General features: G+C 37.6%; 1 protein-coding gene across 5 annotated transcripts in view; it reads right to left on the bottom strand.

Moving 5' to 3' along the window:
- VPS45 (vacuolar protein sorting 45 homolog) overlaps positions 1 to 17982 on the bottom strand; it is a 68130-nt gene extending 50148 nt beyond the window's left edge. For 3 of the 5 annotated variants that reach the window (XM_057548128.1, XM_057548139.1, XM_057548159.1), the window contains exons 1-7: positions 17737 to 17982; positions 16963 to 17097; positions 8299 to 8359; positions 4320 to 4405; positions 3184 to 3252; positions 2925 to 3062; positions 2376 to 2486 (exon numbers count right to left, since the gene is read on the bottom strand). In XM_057548128.1, the coding sequence (XP_057404111.1) occupies positions 2376 to 2486; positions 2925 to 3062; positions 3184 to 3252; positions 4320 to 4405; positions 8299 to 8359; positions 16963 to 17097; positions 17737 to 17829 (693 nt within the window). In that variant the 5' untranslated portion in view covers positions 17830 to 17982. The remainder of the gene's footprint in view (positions 1 to 2375; positions 2487 to 2924; positions 3063 to 3183; positions 3253 to 4319; positions 4406 to 8298; positions 8360 to 16962; positions 17098 to 17736) is intronic. The other 2 variants (XM_007177961.3, XM_007177963.2) reach the window with 1 other exon arrangement.
- Positions 17983 to 18356: the final 374 nt, after the last annotated feature.

The raw sequence follows: 18356 nt of genomic DNA, 5'->3' as shown, positions 1-18356 counted from the left end.
AATACTTTTAGATTTCACACTTTTGGAAGAAGGGCAGCCAGATTAATATTCCTGATAGAAAGAAAACAAATTAGATCTATCATTAGCTCCAACTTTTGTCTGTGAATTAAGAGTATATTTTTGGCTTCATAGATAGGGCTATATTGGTACTGCAGTTACAAGCTGTACCATTTCCTGTACACTTCTGTGGTTTTCTGCAGCATGAGAAGTGTGCTCTTGCAGATCTGAGTGGTGCTATATTTATCCTGGGAACACTAATATTACCAGAAAAAAACCTTGTGAGTTGATCAAAACACACATATTCAGAAGCTTGCCTCTGAATCCATTTTACTTTATAGCTTTACTTAATATGCACTGTGAAGAAGGACCAGTTTCCAGTCTTAAAAAATGGGAACTTATTTCGTAAAACTGGAAAGGAGAAACCCCCAAATTTGCCTTCTCACCTTTTATGGAGAACAGGTTACTTTTAGTCACAGGCGCATTAGAGAAAACTAAGTATTTTCCAGCAAATTACCCTCTAAATCTAAACACTAGATTTGTTAAAATAACTTCAGAGGTTATAAAAGTAGGTGCTTTATTTCCTAAAATATTTGCCAATGAGTCCTTGAAAAAGCAAGTTTCATTATAGCATTTAAAGTAAGTACAACAAAATGTTTTATGCTTCCATAGACAGCATGCTGTGCATGCTTTTGCCATTAGCACATACTTCATAATTAAAATGATATTTACTTTCTCCTCATTGGATCATGAACTCTTTGAAAGCAGAGACTGTACCTTTTAACCTTTTATCTCTAGTACTTAATACAGTACCTGGCACATAATAGGTCCTCAGTGAAATTTGTTGAATGAATGATTGCTTTTCTTTGGGAAGCTAAATTATAAGCAATTATTTTTCTTTCTACTTTTTTATATCGTCAAAATTTCTTTAGTTATATTATTAAAATGTATATAAAATATGTAACATATAATATGTAATATATAGAATATTATTAAGTTATATTACTTTGAATTTTAGGAATATAAGGCTATCTATCATATCATAGAGAAGTTGCATTCCACAGCACAGATTTCCCCTAGCATTAACATTATTATAAGCTGGGATGGAACTTAAATACAGACTGTGCCTTTTCCTATAAATTTAGGGCCTCCCTGGTGGCGCAGTGGTTGAGAGTCTGCCTGCTAGTGCAGGGGACACGGGTTCGAGCCCTGGTCTGGGAAGATCCCACATGCCACGGAGCAGCTGGGCCCGTGAGCCACAATTGCTGAGCCTGCGCGTCTGGAGCCTGTGCCCCGCAACGGGAGGGGCCGCGATAGAGAAAGGCCCGCGCACCGCGATGAAGAGTGGCCCCCGCTTGCCGCAACTGGAGAAAGCCCTCGCGCGAACCGAAGACCCAACACAGCCAAAAATAAATAAATAAATAAATAAATAAATAAAAAAGAAAAATCCTTTCATTGCCTTTCCAGGCTTGCAATTAAAAAAAAAAAAAAAATTTAAAGTCACTATTAATAAAGTGTCTACAAAGTGTAAGGCACTGTGCTTGTATTCACAGAAGAACAAACATTAGTAAGACACAGTCTGCCTTGAAGGAATGTATAACCTAGGAGACTGTGAAAACAATCAAAGGTACAACATAGAAAGTGCAGCATGAGACATAAGATGTTTCAAAAACACTTAAAAGATGTTTCAAGTGGTTTTAAAGGATAAGAATTTTGAGAGGTGAAGATGGGAAGAGAATGTATTCCAAACATGCCAGAGTTCAAAGAGAGGTCACAACATGAATAAAATGATGGCAGGAAATCCTGAGGTATAGCTACACAGTAGTGAGCTGCAGGTTTTCTATAACGTTGAGCCTACATTGTAAAGGCTCATGGACGCCAAGTTCAGGAGTCTGTATTTCATCCAGTAGGCAAATGGGAAACAATTAAGATTTTTAAGCCAGGAGTAATAGGATCAGAACTGTGCTATAGTAAAAGTAATTTAACAACATTGTGTCCGTGAGATACGTTAGAGTGGAGAGAAATTAAAAGTGGGGAATCAAGAAGATGACTATTTGAGGATTCCTGTAAGAGATTAGATACAGCAAGATAATGGCAATATGAATGGAAAAGAACAGACACTGGAAAAGTAGAATCTACAGAACCCAGAAGTTGCCTTAATTAGGGATGGTGGCAGAAAGGGACAGGAAGGATGAGGCTGAAGATGACGGTGGCTGGAAGAACACTGATACCAGAATGCTAGGAAACACAAGGCAAAAACAAGAATAGCTGAAAGTAAGGAGGCAAATAAATGGACCATGTTGTTCATTTCCACATCTGCATTTTGATGAATGCCACTTGAAATCATCCTTTCATTATGCTAACAAAGGGCTCTGCACCTGGTTTAGCAATGGGGTGATGGCATCATCGCAGCGATCTAAAATAAGTAGCAACGGAGGAACCTCAGTCCGCCGGAATTCAAACAGTTCGTATTCTTTAGTTATCACTTGCTGTGGGTAAGAGAGAAAGACGGTTTGGTGAACCAATCAGTAGCAGATAGAGACGATATAAATAGAAAATTAATACACAAAAACCACATTTAACAATAGTTTCTTGCACTTTCATAGGCCTTCCATAAAAGGATTCAAAAGCTTGACAAAGTTTAGTAGCATTCTGTTTAAGGGGTTAGGATTTGAAACTCTATTTTACAAGCGGTTTAATAGGATCAAAAGAAGTTAAGTAGCTTGCAAATGTTTCTTGGGTTAAACCTAAGAATCTTAGCTCTAATTTGTTGCTTTTGGTCTTGAATTACAAATGCCTACCTCTTTGCCAGTAAACCTAACACATCATCTCCTTAGTTTTAGATAAAACATTCCTTTAATTTCTGAAATATGAAAAAGAAATGAATGGTCTTGATGTTTTGGAACTGGAGATAGAGAATGCCATACCTTAACACATTCTGCAAGTCTCTTTGCTGTCTCTGATGAAAGCTGGTAACGAATCATGGGACATTTCTTCAGAGATAAAAGGAGAGCTGTCAGTCCTTGAGTTGCTCTGGATAGTTGGACTGGATCCCAATTTCGACCCTTTTTGTTAAAAACATATATTCAGAGAAAATATTTGAATTTTATCTTACAAGTCCAATTACTTACTGAATTAACTCCTACCTGATAAATAAACTTAAAAATAAATCCTTTCTTTCCATACCTGGCAGCAACCCAGAATATTGAGGGAAAACAAATGTGGATTCACAGCAATGTAATCACCATAAAATTCCTGCAAACAAAGCACCAGGATCAGTCAGTCATTCCATAAACTCCTAACTGTATCATGCAATAATATTTTTCATATGTGATATAATACTATGTGATACAATCAAATTTGAGGAAATACAGGTATAAAAGAGAAAAATTGATCAATTAACAATTGAGTAACAATAGTCAATGTGAGAGAATTAATAAGATAATCATAAAATAGTAGCAATAATAATAAATCTTTAACAAAAAAACCAAAAAAACAAAGTTGTATAAATATACATATCATACTTAAGGAGACTTATCAATTAGTAAAAATAAAACACTGCTGAAGATATACAATGTTACACTCAGTTAGATGAATAAGAACTTTGCTGTCCAGTGTATTCTCATGAGGGAGAATATGATTTAAAATAGGTCATTCTTTTTTCATTCATTTATCACCTAGCACATCCTCCTGAAAATCCAAAACTTGTTTATTTGCTTCCCTGAGGACGATATTCTTCACTTAGGTGATAAATGTATTCAAACATCTGTGATAAATGTATTCAAGAACACTAAAGGGTTTAAGAAGGAAAAGGTAACATGAAATGTTCTAATGTGAAGTATTACATAGCATGCAGTATAAATATTTAGGAGTTTCAAGTTTTAACCTAATGACAAATCTGCTTACTACTTCCCAAAGCAAGATAATCACAAACAGAACTTTAATAAACCTCATTCACATCCTTTACTTCCTATTCTCTCCCAATCAGACATAAACTATAACTGTTTAGATGAATATTCTTATAGTATAGCTCATAAAACTAGCATAAGACATATCTGACTCTGTCCCCAACCCTGTGAAACCCTCCCTACCAATCCAGTACCTTTCCAATCTCCAATCTCATTCCCACTGCCTCCTTTAATTCTATTCCCACTCAATTTGATACCTCTTCCAAACTTTCTAAATATGAGTATAGTCTGGTGCAATGCACATTTATTGTGTCTGATCAATAGCTTCCTTTCTTATGAGACAACGCCTTCCTTATTTTTAGACTCAAATCTTTAGAAAGGGCCAATATAAGATATGTATTAGAGGACCAATACCTTTACCTGAACCTCAGCCACAACTTCCTGTTCATCAGCTTCAGCTAATGACTTCACATCACTCTTGCTGATCACATTACTGAAATCTGAAACAGACATATAAGTTGTGGTTGACTCAGAGGAGATCATCTCTGCTGCAATTAGACATAAATGGGCCTGACAGTTAAAGTCTAATGACTAAGTGAAATTTAGTATACATTGTGGTATATGTCAAACACCTTCACATTGGAATGAACAGCACAAATACGTTTAAGTCTGTAAATTCATAATACTTAAAAAAAAAAAAAAAAAAAAAAGGGAACCACCATTGTAGGCATTGGAGGATGCTAGGGAACCAAATCATTATATTGAAAATAGCAAATACTGGGAAAGAAGTAAGCTTTTATCCTTTTATATGCAAACTGTACCACCAGATAACCAAATGGCAGATGAGGGGAAACTCCTCTTTAAAGAAATTTTCCAGCTAAAAAGCAAAGAAGGAATGATAATGATAGAATTAAAACACCATCATTTTGGGACTTCCCTGTTGGCACAGTGGTTAAAAATCCGCCTGCCAATGCAGGGGACACAGGTTCGAGCCCTGCTCTGGGAAGATCCCACATGCCATGGAGCAACTAAGCTCGTGCGCCAAAACTACTGAGCCTGCACCCTAGAGCCCGCGAGTGACAACTACTGAAGCCCACGCGCCACAACTACTGAAGCCCATGTGCCTAGAGCCGGTGCTCAGCAACAAGAGAATCCACCGCAATGAGAAGCCCGCATACCACAACGAAGAGAAGCCCCCGCTCGCCGCAACGAGGGAAAACCCACGCACAGCAACGAAGACCCAACACAGCCAAAAATAAATAAATTAAATAAATAAATTTATAAAAAACAAAACAAAACAAAACACCATCATTTTTTTCAACCTCTAATGAATCAATGGATGGAACTAGGCATTGGGCATTGACCTCTGCTAGTATCATAGTAAGAGACAATCAGTGGAAGCACACAACACTACCTATGAAATATTCTCATCAAAAAGAAATTAAATCTGAATCTAATTAAGCCTCTGTATCCAAGTACCAATTTACAAGAACTAGAGGACAGAGGGAACATTTTAAATTGCAAAGAACATGTTAAAATACCCCATGCAGACGCAATCGGCAAGATCCAGGCTGTGGAAAACTTTAATAGAACAATGTAGTTTCTTCAATAAATAGACTGCATGGGGGTTGGGGTAGAGACAGGACTTATAGAAGATTAAAGAAACTTAAACAACATATCAACCAATAGCAATGTGTGGACCTTACTATGATCCTGATTCAAACAAACAGTGGTGAAAAAAAAAGGCATGAAAGAATTTGAAATTTGAACACTGAATGAATATTTGAATAAATAGGAATTTTTTTCATTATTTGGATATAATAATGGTACTTTTTAAAACAAGTCCTTATCATTTAGAGATGCACATGGAAATATTTATGGATGAAATCATGTGATGTCTTAGATTATCTTCAATATAATATTGATGGGGGAGTAGATAGCAGTATAGCTAAAACAAGATTGGCTATGGTACGATAATTGTAGAAACTGGGTGATGGGTACATTGGGATTTATTAGACTATTCTATTTTTACATATTTGAAAACTTCCATAATAAAGAAGTTTTTTTTAAATAAAGGAAGGGAGGAGGCTGTTATACAAGAATATACAAAAATAGAATTATTAAAAAATGACATGAGCAGAAGGCCAGTTTTGTGCTAATTAATATAAATTGTGCTGAAAGTCTGTAAAGAATAAAATCACCATATATAAACTCATTTTAGTTTATTTCAATCAAATAAAACTGTGAACTTGATTGCTCCACCCAAGACATTTCAACAGTCCATTTTTCCTAGGCTTTAGTGCTAACTACTTTAACATATATAATTTTTTTCGACTTCATAGATTTACAGCCCAAATCAAACAAACTTTACAACCAGAAGAGTAAATATTAGACTTATTATTGGTTATTAATCTCAACCACTGCATCAAATAACTCTTTTCAGAGGAAAAGGGAGTCTTTCATCTCATGATCTATTCAATTTTTAGCTAAGAGACTCAGCAAAACATTAATTCTGTTAGATGTCCAGATAAATTTGACAGCATGGGGAATCAATCTCTCTCTCTCTATAAATATATGTGTGTGTGTGTGTCTATGTGTGTCATTGAATACAAAAGTTTTTATACTTTCCTATCCTCAGTACCTAGCTTGTAATCAGACTTAAAAAATACTGGAATGACTACACACCTAGCAGGATGGCTAAAATGAAAAACAGGGACAACACTAAATGCTTGTGAGGATACAAAGAAATTAGATCACCTGTACACTGCTAATGGAAATGTAAAATTGCATAGTCATGCCAGAAAACATTTAGCAGTTTCTTAAAACACTAAACATGCAACTACCATATGACCCAGCAATTGCTCCCTGGGTATTATTTATTACAGAGAAATAAAGACTTATGTTCACACAAAAACCTATACACAAATATTTATAACAACTTTATTTGTATTAGCCCAAACTAGAAACAACTCAGATGTCCTTCAACAGGTGAACAGTTAAACAAATTGTGGTACATCCATACCATGGAATACTACTCAGTAATTAAAAAAAAATAAAATAAAATAAATGAGGACTTCCCTGGTGGCACAGTGGTTAAGAATCTGCCTGCCAATGCAGGGGACACAGGTTCGAGCCCTGGTCCGGGAAGATCCCACATGCCGCGGAGCAATTAAGCCTGTGCACCACAACTACTGAGCCTGTGCTCTAGAGCCCGTGAGCCACAACTACTGAGCCCGCATGCCACAACTACTTAAGCCCACGCACCTAGAGCCCATGCTCTGCAACAAGAGAAGCCACCGCAATGAGAAGCCTGCACACCGCAATGAAGAGTAGCCCCCGCTTGCAGCAACTAGAGAAAGCCCGTGCGCAGCAACAAAGACCCAATGCAGCCAAAGATAAAATCAAACAAATTTAAAAAAATAAAATAAAATAAAAAAAGAAAAAAAAACCTTAATTGAAAAAGAAAACCCATGATTATTAGCCAAAAATAAAACAATTACAAAAACAGAAGTAGGATGACAGAAAAGAATAAAATTGCCTGTTTTTACCTCCTGGGATTGTTTTAAGGGCTGAATAAAATATGAGAGAGTTCTTATAAACTACAGTGTCTTATCACAAATGTTAATTTTTTGTACCATTATTAAATTGTAGTATATGCGGAAGAAAGTATATATCTTAGACTATAGTTTAAGCCCTAAAACTCCAAAGCCTTCAAGTAAACAATACAAATGCTATGAAGATCAATAATGACATCTAGAGGAGAAAAGATGTAACTTCCAAAGCAGAATGTATTACATTAAAAAAATCCATATAAATTGTATAGTAACCACAAACCCAGTTTATTTCCAGGCTTCCACCCCCTTTCCCCTCCCCAAAAGTTATGCAAATAGGAGATATCTACCTGATGACTTGTACTTTCAAGTATTACATAAAGTTGCAAAGAGAAGTAGACTGTTTTCATCTGGTATGTAAAGTAAATCTCTGCTTTTCCAACAAACTCAAGTATATCCTCCCTACAAATAAATAAATCAGCTTCTATGCCTCAGTTCATAAGAGTGTAAAATAGAAATAAGTATACATACTTTTTTGGCAAAGGTGAAATGTGAAAGTTGACTACTTATAACTTTTGACTTATAAAGAAACTTGAAGGGCAAAGTAAAACTTAAAAAAAAATTTGTTTTTAACCTAAGCAGTCTATGATGAGTGGAAATCACATTTAGCTCTCAGAAACAGAATGTTGGTCCAACACTTTTAATACTTTGAAAGGACAAAAAAACTCACCAGACTCTTACAGTGATGGATTCAATTAACTTACTGATGATATGAAGTACCCAATAGAACATATTAGCTAGGATTTAGTTACATGATTGAACAGGTGAAATAACATACTTACAAATAAAATATATACTGTATTTGGGTCTTCGGAGCTCCTGAATCAGATAATCCACATTCTCCTAGAAAAGAACAAACAAACAAAATATGAGAACTGCTTAAGTGAAAAAGTAATAAATACGTATCATCCACTGATTTATTTAAGTATTTACTGAGTGCCTACTGTGTGCTGAGGTCTAGATTAAGTGTGTGTATGTTGGGAGGGGTGAGGGCTGGGGATAAAAAAGAGACACATTAAATATAATGATCAGGAATCATATGTAACATTAACTAGCTGCATTGCCTTGGCCAAATTAAGATTAAAAAATATAAAGGACATAGATGTTGAAATATAACATAAGATAGATAATAATTCTGCAAATTTGCCTCAAGCTGTTTGCTTATAAATTTTATTCATCTGATCAAAATTCTTATGTGGAACATCAAAATGTGTCTAGTCCTTTAAAAATCAACATTCAAGAGAAAATATAGGGGCTTCCCCAGTGGCGCAGTGGCTGAGAATCCGCCTGCCAATGCAGGGGACACAGGTTCGATCCCTGGTCCGGGAAGATTCCACATGCCGCGGACCAACTAAGCTCATGTGTCACAACTACTAAGCCTGTGCTCTAGAGCCCGTGAGCCACAACTACTGAGACCACGTGCCGCAACTACTGAAGCCTGTGCGCCTAGAGCCCGTGCTCCACAATGAGAGAAGCCACTGCAATGAGAAGCCCGCGCACCGCAATGAAGAGTAGCCCCCGCTCGCTGCAACTAGAGAAAGCCCGCGTGCAGCAACAAAGACCCAACACAGCCAAAAATAAATAAATAAATAAAATAAATTAAAAAAAAAAAAAAAGAGAAAATATAGTTAAATATATTCACTTGGGCTTTTAACTAATTGGGACCAGAGGCTGCAGAACTTCAATATTTGTGAAGTATCTGCAAACAGTAGGCTAAGACCTTTTGTATAATTACATTATTTAAAAATAAAACATGAAATTTAGAACTAAAAAACAGTTGATTTTCAAATGGTCAAAACATAATAATTCCAATTACATACGATCATAATGCAGGTCTTATCTACTTTTGATACTATAACATATGGTTAAATTTCAGTATAAAGTTGATCCCCAAATTATACATGATATAAAATATCATTTTTGAATGTTAAAAAAACATACATTTCCTTACAGAATTAAAAGTAACGTAAGCAATACATATTGCTTGTTAAATGGGAAAAAGACTTTAACAACTGTCATTTAAACTTAAAAAACACATTAAAAATTAACTTTATAATGTAATCTTAAGGAAAAATTGTTTTTAACAACACATTTTGAGTTTGAGAGAACATACATATGGCGCTGAAAGAGCTTCTCTAATAAAAAATGTTAGGAAATGATGGACTGATAATCTCTAAGATCCCTCCCAGAGCCAAAATTTCATGACTAATATGAAGCAATTGGAAACTACTGTATCAAAGAATTAATTGATGTATTAATTAATTCAGGAACTATTTATTGAGTATCCATTATGTGGCAGGCATTGGGGACATAACAGTGTGAAAATATGGACATCATCTCTGCTCTCCTGGAGCTTACTGCTGGTAGGTGAGACATATTAATTAATCACACAAACCATATGAGACTTCAACCACAACAAGTGATAGGGAGAGGAAGATGGTGCTGTAAGTGTTTATGAGAGGGGGGTTTGACCTGGTCAGCAAGGCCAGGAAAGATTTGCTTGAGGGAGTGAAAACGTTCCAGGCAAAGAGAAGAACCTGTGCAAAGGTCCTGCAGCATGACGGAATATAGTGGACTGAAAGATTAGTGTGGCTAAGAGCAAAAAGGGCAATGGTTTGAAATGAGGCTATAGAAATAGTAGGAGCTAGACCATACAGGGCCTTGCAGGCCATACTTAATGGAGTTTTGTCTTTATCATAAAAGCAATGAGAAATCATTCAAGGATTTCAAGTGTGGTGACATGGTCAGATTTGTATATTGGAAAGTAGATAATGTACAAGTACTGGAGTTAAGAACATGAATATAAAACAAGAGAATATACAAAATAAGATTGAAATAGTAAAGGATTTTTAAAGCAGGACTCAAGTTAGATTTAGAAGATGATGGATGAAAACTGACAGAAGGCTAAAGAATCTTTAATCAGGGGAAGAGAACAAACAGAGGAAAGGACTGAGCATGTAGAGGGATCATAAAAAGGCCTATCTGGCTGCAGTGGAGGAGCAGAGGTAGGACATAGGAGGTTGAATACATAAGGGCAGACCAGACCAGCTAAAGGAGGGCTCTGAGGGCTACTAAATATAAATTTAATCATGGAAGTAAAATTGAGCCATTAAAGGTTCCTGAGCATAGATGTGAATAAAATGATAAAGACTCAAAACACTGATATAAGTATGTAAGATTAAATGGCAATGGTGGCCCTGAACCAAGATGGCGGAGTAGAAGGACGTGCTCTCACTCCCTCTTGCAAGAGCACCAAAATCACAACTAGCTGCTGGACAATCATCGACAGGAAGACACTGGAACTCACCAAAAAAGATACCCCACATCCGAAGACAAAGGAGAAGCCACAATGAGATGGTAGGAGGGGCGCAATCACAGTAAAATCAAATCCCATAACTGCTGGGTGGGTGACTCAGACTGGAGAATACTTAGACCACAGAAGTCCACCCACTGGAGTGAAGGTTCTGAGCTCCACGTCAGGCTTCCCAACCTGGGGGTCCAGCAACAGGAGGAGGAATTCCTAGAGAATCAGACTTTGAAGGCTAGTGGGATTTGATTGCAGGACTTCGACAGGACTGGGGGAAACAGAGACTCCACTCTTGGAGGGCACACACAAAGTAGTGTGCATATCAGGACCCAGGGGAAGGAGCAGTGACCCCAGGGGAGACTGAACCAGACCTACCTGCTAGTGTGGGAGGGTCTCCTGCGGAGGCAGAGGGTGGCTGTGGCTCACCATGGGGGCAAGGACACTGGCAGCAGAAGTTCTGGGAAGTACTCCTTAGCGTGAGCCCTCCCAGAGCCTGTCATTAGCCCCACCAAAGAGCCCAGGTAGGCTCCAGTGTTGGGTTGCCTCAGGCCAAACAACCAACAGGGAGGGAGCCCAGGCCCACCCATCAGCAGTCAAGCAGATTAAAGTTTTACTGAGCTCTGCTCACCAGAGCAACAGTCAGCTCTACCCACCACGAGTCCCTCCCATCAGGAAACTTGCACAAGCCTCTCAGATAGCCTCATCCACCAGAGGGCAGACAGCAGAAGCAGAAGTTCTTCTAACTACAATCCTGCAGCCTGTGGAACAAAAACCACATTCACAGAAAGACAGACAAGATGCAAAGGTAGAGGGCTACGTACCAGATGAAGGAACAAGATAAAACCCCAGAAAAACAACTAAATGAAGTGGACATAGGCAACCTTCCAGAAAAAGAATTCAGAATAATGATAGTGAAGATGATCAAGGACCTCGGAAAAGAATGGAGGCAAAGATTGAGAAGATGCAAGAAATGTTTAACAAAGACCTACAAGATTAAAGAACAAACAAACAGAGATGAACAATACAATAACTGAAATGAAAACTATACTAGAAGGAATCAATAGCAGAATAATTGAGGCAGAAGAACGGATAAGTGACCTGGAAGACAGAATGGTGGAATTCACTGCTGCAGAACAGACTAAAGAAAAAAGGATGAAAAGAAATGAAGACAGCCTAAGAGACCTCTGGGACAACATTAAACGCAACAACATTTGCATTACAGGGGTCCCAGAAGGAGAAGAGAGAGAGAAAGGACCCAAGAAAATATTTGAAGAGATTATAGTCGAAAACTTCCCTAACATGGGAAAGGAAATACCCACCCAAGTCCAGGAAGCACAGAGTCCCATACAGGATAAACCCAAGGAGAAACACGCCAAGACACATAGTAATCAAATTGGCAAAAATTAAAGACAAAAAAAAATTATTGAAAGCAGCAAGGGAAAAACGACAAATAAAATACAAGGGAATTCCCATAAGGTTAACAGCTGATTTCTCAGCAGAAACACTACAAGCCAGAAGCAAGTGGCATGATATACTTAAAGTGATGAAAGGGAAGAAAGTACAACCAAGATTACTCTACCCAGCAAGGATCTCATTCAGATTCGACGGAGAAATCAAAAGCTTTACAGACAAGCAAAAGCTAATAGAATTCAGCACCACCAAACCAGCTCTACAACAAATGCTAAAGGAACTTCTCTCAGCAGGAAACACAAGAGAAGAAAAGGACCTACAAAAACAAACCCAAAACAATTAAGAAGATGGTCATAGGAACATACATATCGATAATTACCTTAAACGTGAATGGATTAAACGCTCCAACCAAAAGACACAGGCTTGCTGAATGGATACAAAAACAAGACTCATATATATGCTGTCTATAATAGACCCACTTCAGACCTAGGGACACATACAGATTGAAAGTGAGGGGATGGAAAAAGATATTCCATGCAAATGGAAACCAAAAGAAAGCTCGAGTAGCAATACTCATATCAGATAAAATAGACTTTAAAATAAAGAATGTTACAAGAGACAAGGAAGGACACTACATAATGATCAAGGGATCAATCCAAGAAGAAGATATAACAATTATAAATATATATGCACCCAACATAGGAGCACCTCAATACATAAGGCAACTGCTAACAGCTATAAAAGAGGAAATCGACAGTAACACAATAATAGTGGGGGACTTTAACACCTCACTTACACCAATGGACAGATCATCCAAAATGAAAATAAATAAGGAAACACAGCTTTAAATGACACAATAGACCAGATAGATTTAATTGATATTTATAGGACATTCCATCCAAAAACAGCAGATTACACGTTCTTCTCAAGTGTGCATGGAACATTCTCCAGGATAGATCACATCTTGGGTCACAAATCAAGCCTCAGTAAATTGAAGAAAATTGAAATCATATCAAGCATCTTTTCTGACCACAACGCTATGAGATTAGAAATAAATTACAGGGAAAAAAACGTAAAAAACACAAACACATGGAGGCTAAACAATACGTTACGAAATAACCAAGAGATCACTGAAGAAATCAAAGAGGAAATCAAAAAATACCTAGAGACAAATGACAATGAAAACACGACGACCCAAAACCTATGGGATGCAGCAGAAGCAGTTCTAAGAGGGAAGTTTATAGCTATACAAGCCTACCTAAAGAAACAAGAAAAATCTGAAGTAAGCAATCTAACCTTACACCTAAAGCAACTAGAGAAAGAAGAACAAACAGAACCCAAAGTTAGCAGAAGGAAAGAAATCATAAAGAGCAGAGTGGAAATAAATGAAATAGAAACAAAGAAAACAATAGCAAAGATCAATAAAACTAAAAGCTGGTTCTTTGAGAAGATAAACAAAATTGATAAGCCATTAGCCAGACTCATCAAGAAAAAGAGGGAGAGGACTCAAATCAATAAAATCAGAAATGAAAAAGGAGAAGTTACAACAGACACCACAGAAATACAAAGCATCCTAAGAGACTACTACAAGCAACTTTTTGCCAATAAAATGGACAACCTGGAAGAAATGGACAAATTCTTAGAAAGGTATAACCTTCCAAGACTGAACCAGGAAGAAACAGAAAATATGAACAGACCAATCACAAGTAATGAAATTGAAACTGTGATTAAAAATCTTCCAACAAACAAAGTCCAGGACCAGATGGCTTCACAGGTGAATTCTCTCAAACATTTAGAGAAGAGCTAACACCTATCCTTCTCAAACTCTTCCATAAAATTGCAGAGGAAGGAACACTCCCAAACTCATTCTATGAGGCCACCATCACCCTGATACCAAAACCAGACAGAGATACTACAAAAAAAGAAAATTACAGACCAATATCACTGATGAATATAGTTGCAAAAATCCTCAACAAAATACTAGCAAACAGAATCCAACAACACATTAAAAGGATCATACACCACGATCAAGTGGGATTTATCCCAGGGATGCAATATATGCAAATCAATATATGCAAATATATGCAAATCAATCAATGTGATACACCATATTAACAAATTGAAGAAGAAAAACCATATGATCATCTCAATAGATGCAGAAAAAGCTATTGACAAAATTCAACACTCATTTATGATAAAAACTCTCCAGAAAGTGGGCATTAAGGGAACCTACCTCAACATAATAAAGGCCATATATGACAAACCCACAGCAAACATCATTCTCAATGGTGAAAAACTGAAAGCATTTCCTCTAAGATCAGGAACGAGACAAGGATGTCCACTCTCACCACTATTATTCAACATAGTTCTGGAAGTCCTAGCCACAGCAATCAGAGAAGAAAAAGAAATAAAAGGAATACAAATTGGAAAAGAAGAAGTAAAACTATCACTGTTTGCAGATGACATGATACTATACACAGAGAATCCTAAAACTGCCACCAGAAAACTGCTAGAGCTAATTAATGAATATGGTAAAGTTGCAGGATACAAAATTATTGCACAGAAATCTCTTGCATTCCTATGATGAAAAATCACTGATGATGAAAAATCTGAAAGAGAAATTAAGGAAACACTCTCATTTACCACTGCAACAAAAAGAATAAAATACCTAGGAATAAACCTACTTAAGGAGACAAAAGACCTGTATGCAGAAAACTATAAGACACTGATGAAAGAAATTAAAGATGATACCAACAGATGGAGAGATATACCATGTTCTTGGATTGGAAGAATCAACATTGTGAAAATGAGTATACTACCCAAAGCAATCTACAGATTCAATGCAATCCCTATCAAATTACCAATGGCATTTTTTACGGAGCTAGAACAAATCATCTTAAAATTTGTATGAAGACACAAAAGACCCCGAATAGCCAAAGCAGTCTTGAGGGAAAAAAACGGAGCTGGAGGAATCAGACTCCCTGACTTCAGACTATACTACAAAGCTACAGTAATCAAGACAATATGGTACTGGCACAAAAACAGAAACATAGATCAATGGAACAAGATAGAAAGCCCAGAGATAAACCCACGTACCTATGGTCAACTAATCTATGACAAAGGAGGCAAAGATATACAATGGAGAAAAGACAGTCTCTTCAATAAGTGGTGCTGGGAAAACTAGACAGCTACATGTAAAAGAATGAAATTAGAATACTCCCTAACACCATACACAAAAATAAACTCAAAATGGATTAGAGACCTAGATGTAAGACTGGACACTATAAAACTCTTAGAGGAAAACATAGGAAGAACACTCTGACATAAATCACAGCAAGATCTTTTTTGATCCACCTCCTAGAGTAATGGAAATAAAAACAAAAATAAACAAATGGGACCTAATGAAACTTCAAAGCTTTTGCACAGCAAAGGAAACCGTAAACAAGACAAAAAGACAACCCTCAGAATGGGAGAAAATATTTGTAAATGAAATCAACGGACAAAGGATTAATCTCCAAAATATATAAACAGCTCATTCAGCTCAATATTAAAAAAACAAACACCCCAATCCAAAAATGGGCAGAAGACCTAAATAGACATTTCTCCAAAGAAGACATACAGATGGCCAAGAAGCACATGAAAAGCTGCTCAACATCACTAATTATTAGAGAAATGCAAATCAAAACTACAATGAGGTATCACCTCACACCAGGTAGAATGGGCAGCATCAGAAAATCTACAAACAACAAATGCTGGAGAGGGTGTGGAGAAAAGGGAACACTCTTGCACTGTTGGTGGGAATGTAAATTGATACAGCCACTATGGAGGACAATATGGAGGTTCCTTAAGAAACTAAAAATAGAATTACCATATGACCCAGCAATCCCACTACTGGGCATATACCCAGAGAAAACCGTAATTCAAAAAGACACATGCACCCCAATGTTCATTGCAGCACTATTTACAATAGCCAGGTCATGGAAGCAACCTAAATGCCCATGGACAGATGAATGGATAAAGAAGATGTGGTACATAAATACAATGGCATATTACTCAGCCATGCAAAGTAACGAAATTGGGTCATTTGTTGAGACGTGGATGGATCTAGAGACTGTCATACAGAGTGAAGTAAGTCAGAAAGAGAAAATCAAATATCATATATTAATGCATGTATGTGGAACCTAGAAAAATGGTACAGATGAACTGGTATGCAGGGCAGAAATGGAGACACTACTGTAGAGAACAAACGTATGGACACCAAGGGGGGAAAGCCGTGGGGGGTGGTGGTGGTGGTGTGATGAATTGGGCGATTGGGATTGACATGTATACACTGATGTGTATAAAATTGATGACTAATAAGAACCTGCTGTATAAAAAAATAATTAAAATAAAATTCAAAAATTAAAAATAAATAAATAAATAAATAAATGGCAATGGTGTTCAGTGTGATAGGTATGGAGGTTAATCCAGGAATAAAGTGATGTGGGTCTCTGTTAGTATAGTTAGTGGCTTTGGAAGTAGCTGAGAACCTTAAAGACATCTTGAAGGAAAAACTGGCTGTAAGCAGTGACAGATGTGGAAAGGAGGAGAGTCATGGTTATAACTCTGATAAACCAGGATAATTATGATGCCACAAATGATGATAATATAAATTTATTTTGCCTTAATAATACTTCCAGATCATAGTGTGCTGTATTTGCCTAGGCAGACGGAGCTGTTTATGTAGTACCTTTGTAGGTCGAAGAAAACAAATTGCTTTCAGGTGTTTCATGATCTCTCGATTTTGAGAATCAATGCGTTCAAAAAGGTACACTTCCTTCTGGAGAATTTCCGATTGTGTGTATACCATACTCACTATGCCGGTCTGTAAAGAAAAAGAATTAACTAATATTATGCTAGTCCAGAATAATAAGAACAAGCAGCCATACCTAAGCCTTAAAAATTTTTTTTCATTAATACTACTTAGTTGGATAACTTAAATACTAACATATGTGATAACATTTACTGAGCATCTAAAATAATAAGTAATGTACCACAATGAAACGCTCTCTCTGAACACGGACAACCCATAAATTTCCAAATAAAAAATTTCCCATCACCTTAAAGAGTTCTTTTTTTAAATTTTGTAACCAATAAATAATAACCTGTCACCTCAGTTTGAGCCCTAACAGCTTTCCTTTAAAAACATAATGCTGAGTGGAAATAACAGGACCATCCCAAAGTCCTCCAAGTGCGCTGTCTTATATATTATTTCTTGGCAGAGGCATTTAGAAAACGATTTCTGATTTCAATAAATTGTTCTGGGTACAAGAACCTCTGGCAGTGGTTAGAGCCATTCAGACTGAAATCCTTCTAGGCAAGCTTTATACAACCTTTCAGTTCCACACTGAACAGACCCTCACTTATAAATCTTTAATTAAATACTAAATCCTACAGTGGAATGGGACCAGCTATTCCAAGGGAGGAGGGTTCCCTCACAAACACTGAGCAAAAGCAAACTCACCGTCTCTTTATCCATGAGAAGTACTTTCATGCCCGGTCCGCTGTCCTCTATCATTTTGGAAATGTACTGCTTCACAGCAAAAACCACGTTCATGGTGGCGAATTGACAGGTTAGCCCTATAGCTCTTCCCGCCCCCCGTTTTTCTTGCTAAATTAACCCCCGGCCTCTTGGCCGGATCTCAACAGCTTCCTCCCCGCCCGGCTTTGGCTTCCGGAAGTCCGGTCAGCTGTGGTCCTGGGAGTTGTAGTTCAGCTACGCGGTTCGGACATCCAGCCTCCCGGCTGCATGGAAGAATTCGGCTGAGACACCCTAGGCCGCCACGCCCGGACTTGATTCTCGACCCACCTCCAGCCCGGAGGTGTTTGAGGCCCGGACGCTCAGATCTCTCCCGGCCCTTGGCCCGGGGTGCGGGCCGCGGCCTGACGCCCCTCCTGCTGGCTTGGGGAGAGGGTGGCGCCTCGCGGTGTGGAGGAACTTGGCATAATGCTGGCTCGGAGGCAAGAACAGCAGAGCTTGGCCGTGGTCGCTATTTGCCATTAACGCTTTCTTGGGTGGCAGTGAAGGATGGAGGGAAGGGAGGTGGCTTTATGTTCCCGGCAGATGCTAGGGACTCGGAGATA

This window comes from Balaenoptera acutorostrata, chromosome 1 (assembly GCF_949987535.1).
Source record: "Balaenoptera acutorostrata chromosome 1, mBalAcu1.1, whole genome shotgun sequence".
Taxonomy (NCBI): Eukaryota; Metazoa; Chordata; class Mammalia; order Artiodactyla; family Balaenopteridae; genus Balaenoptera; species Balaenoptera acutorostrata.
This window is presented reverse-complemented; position numbering and strand designations above follow the sequence as displayed.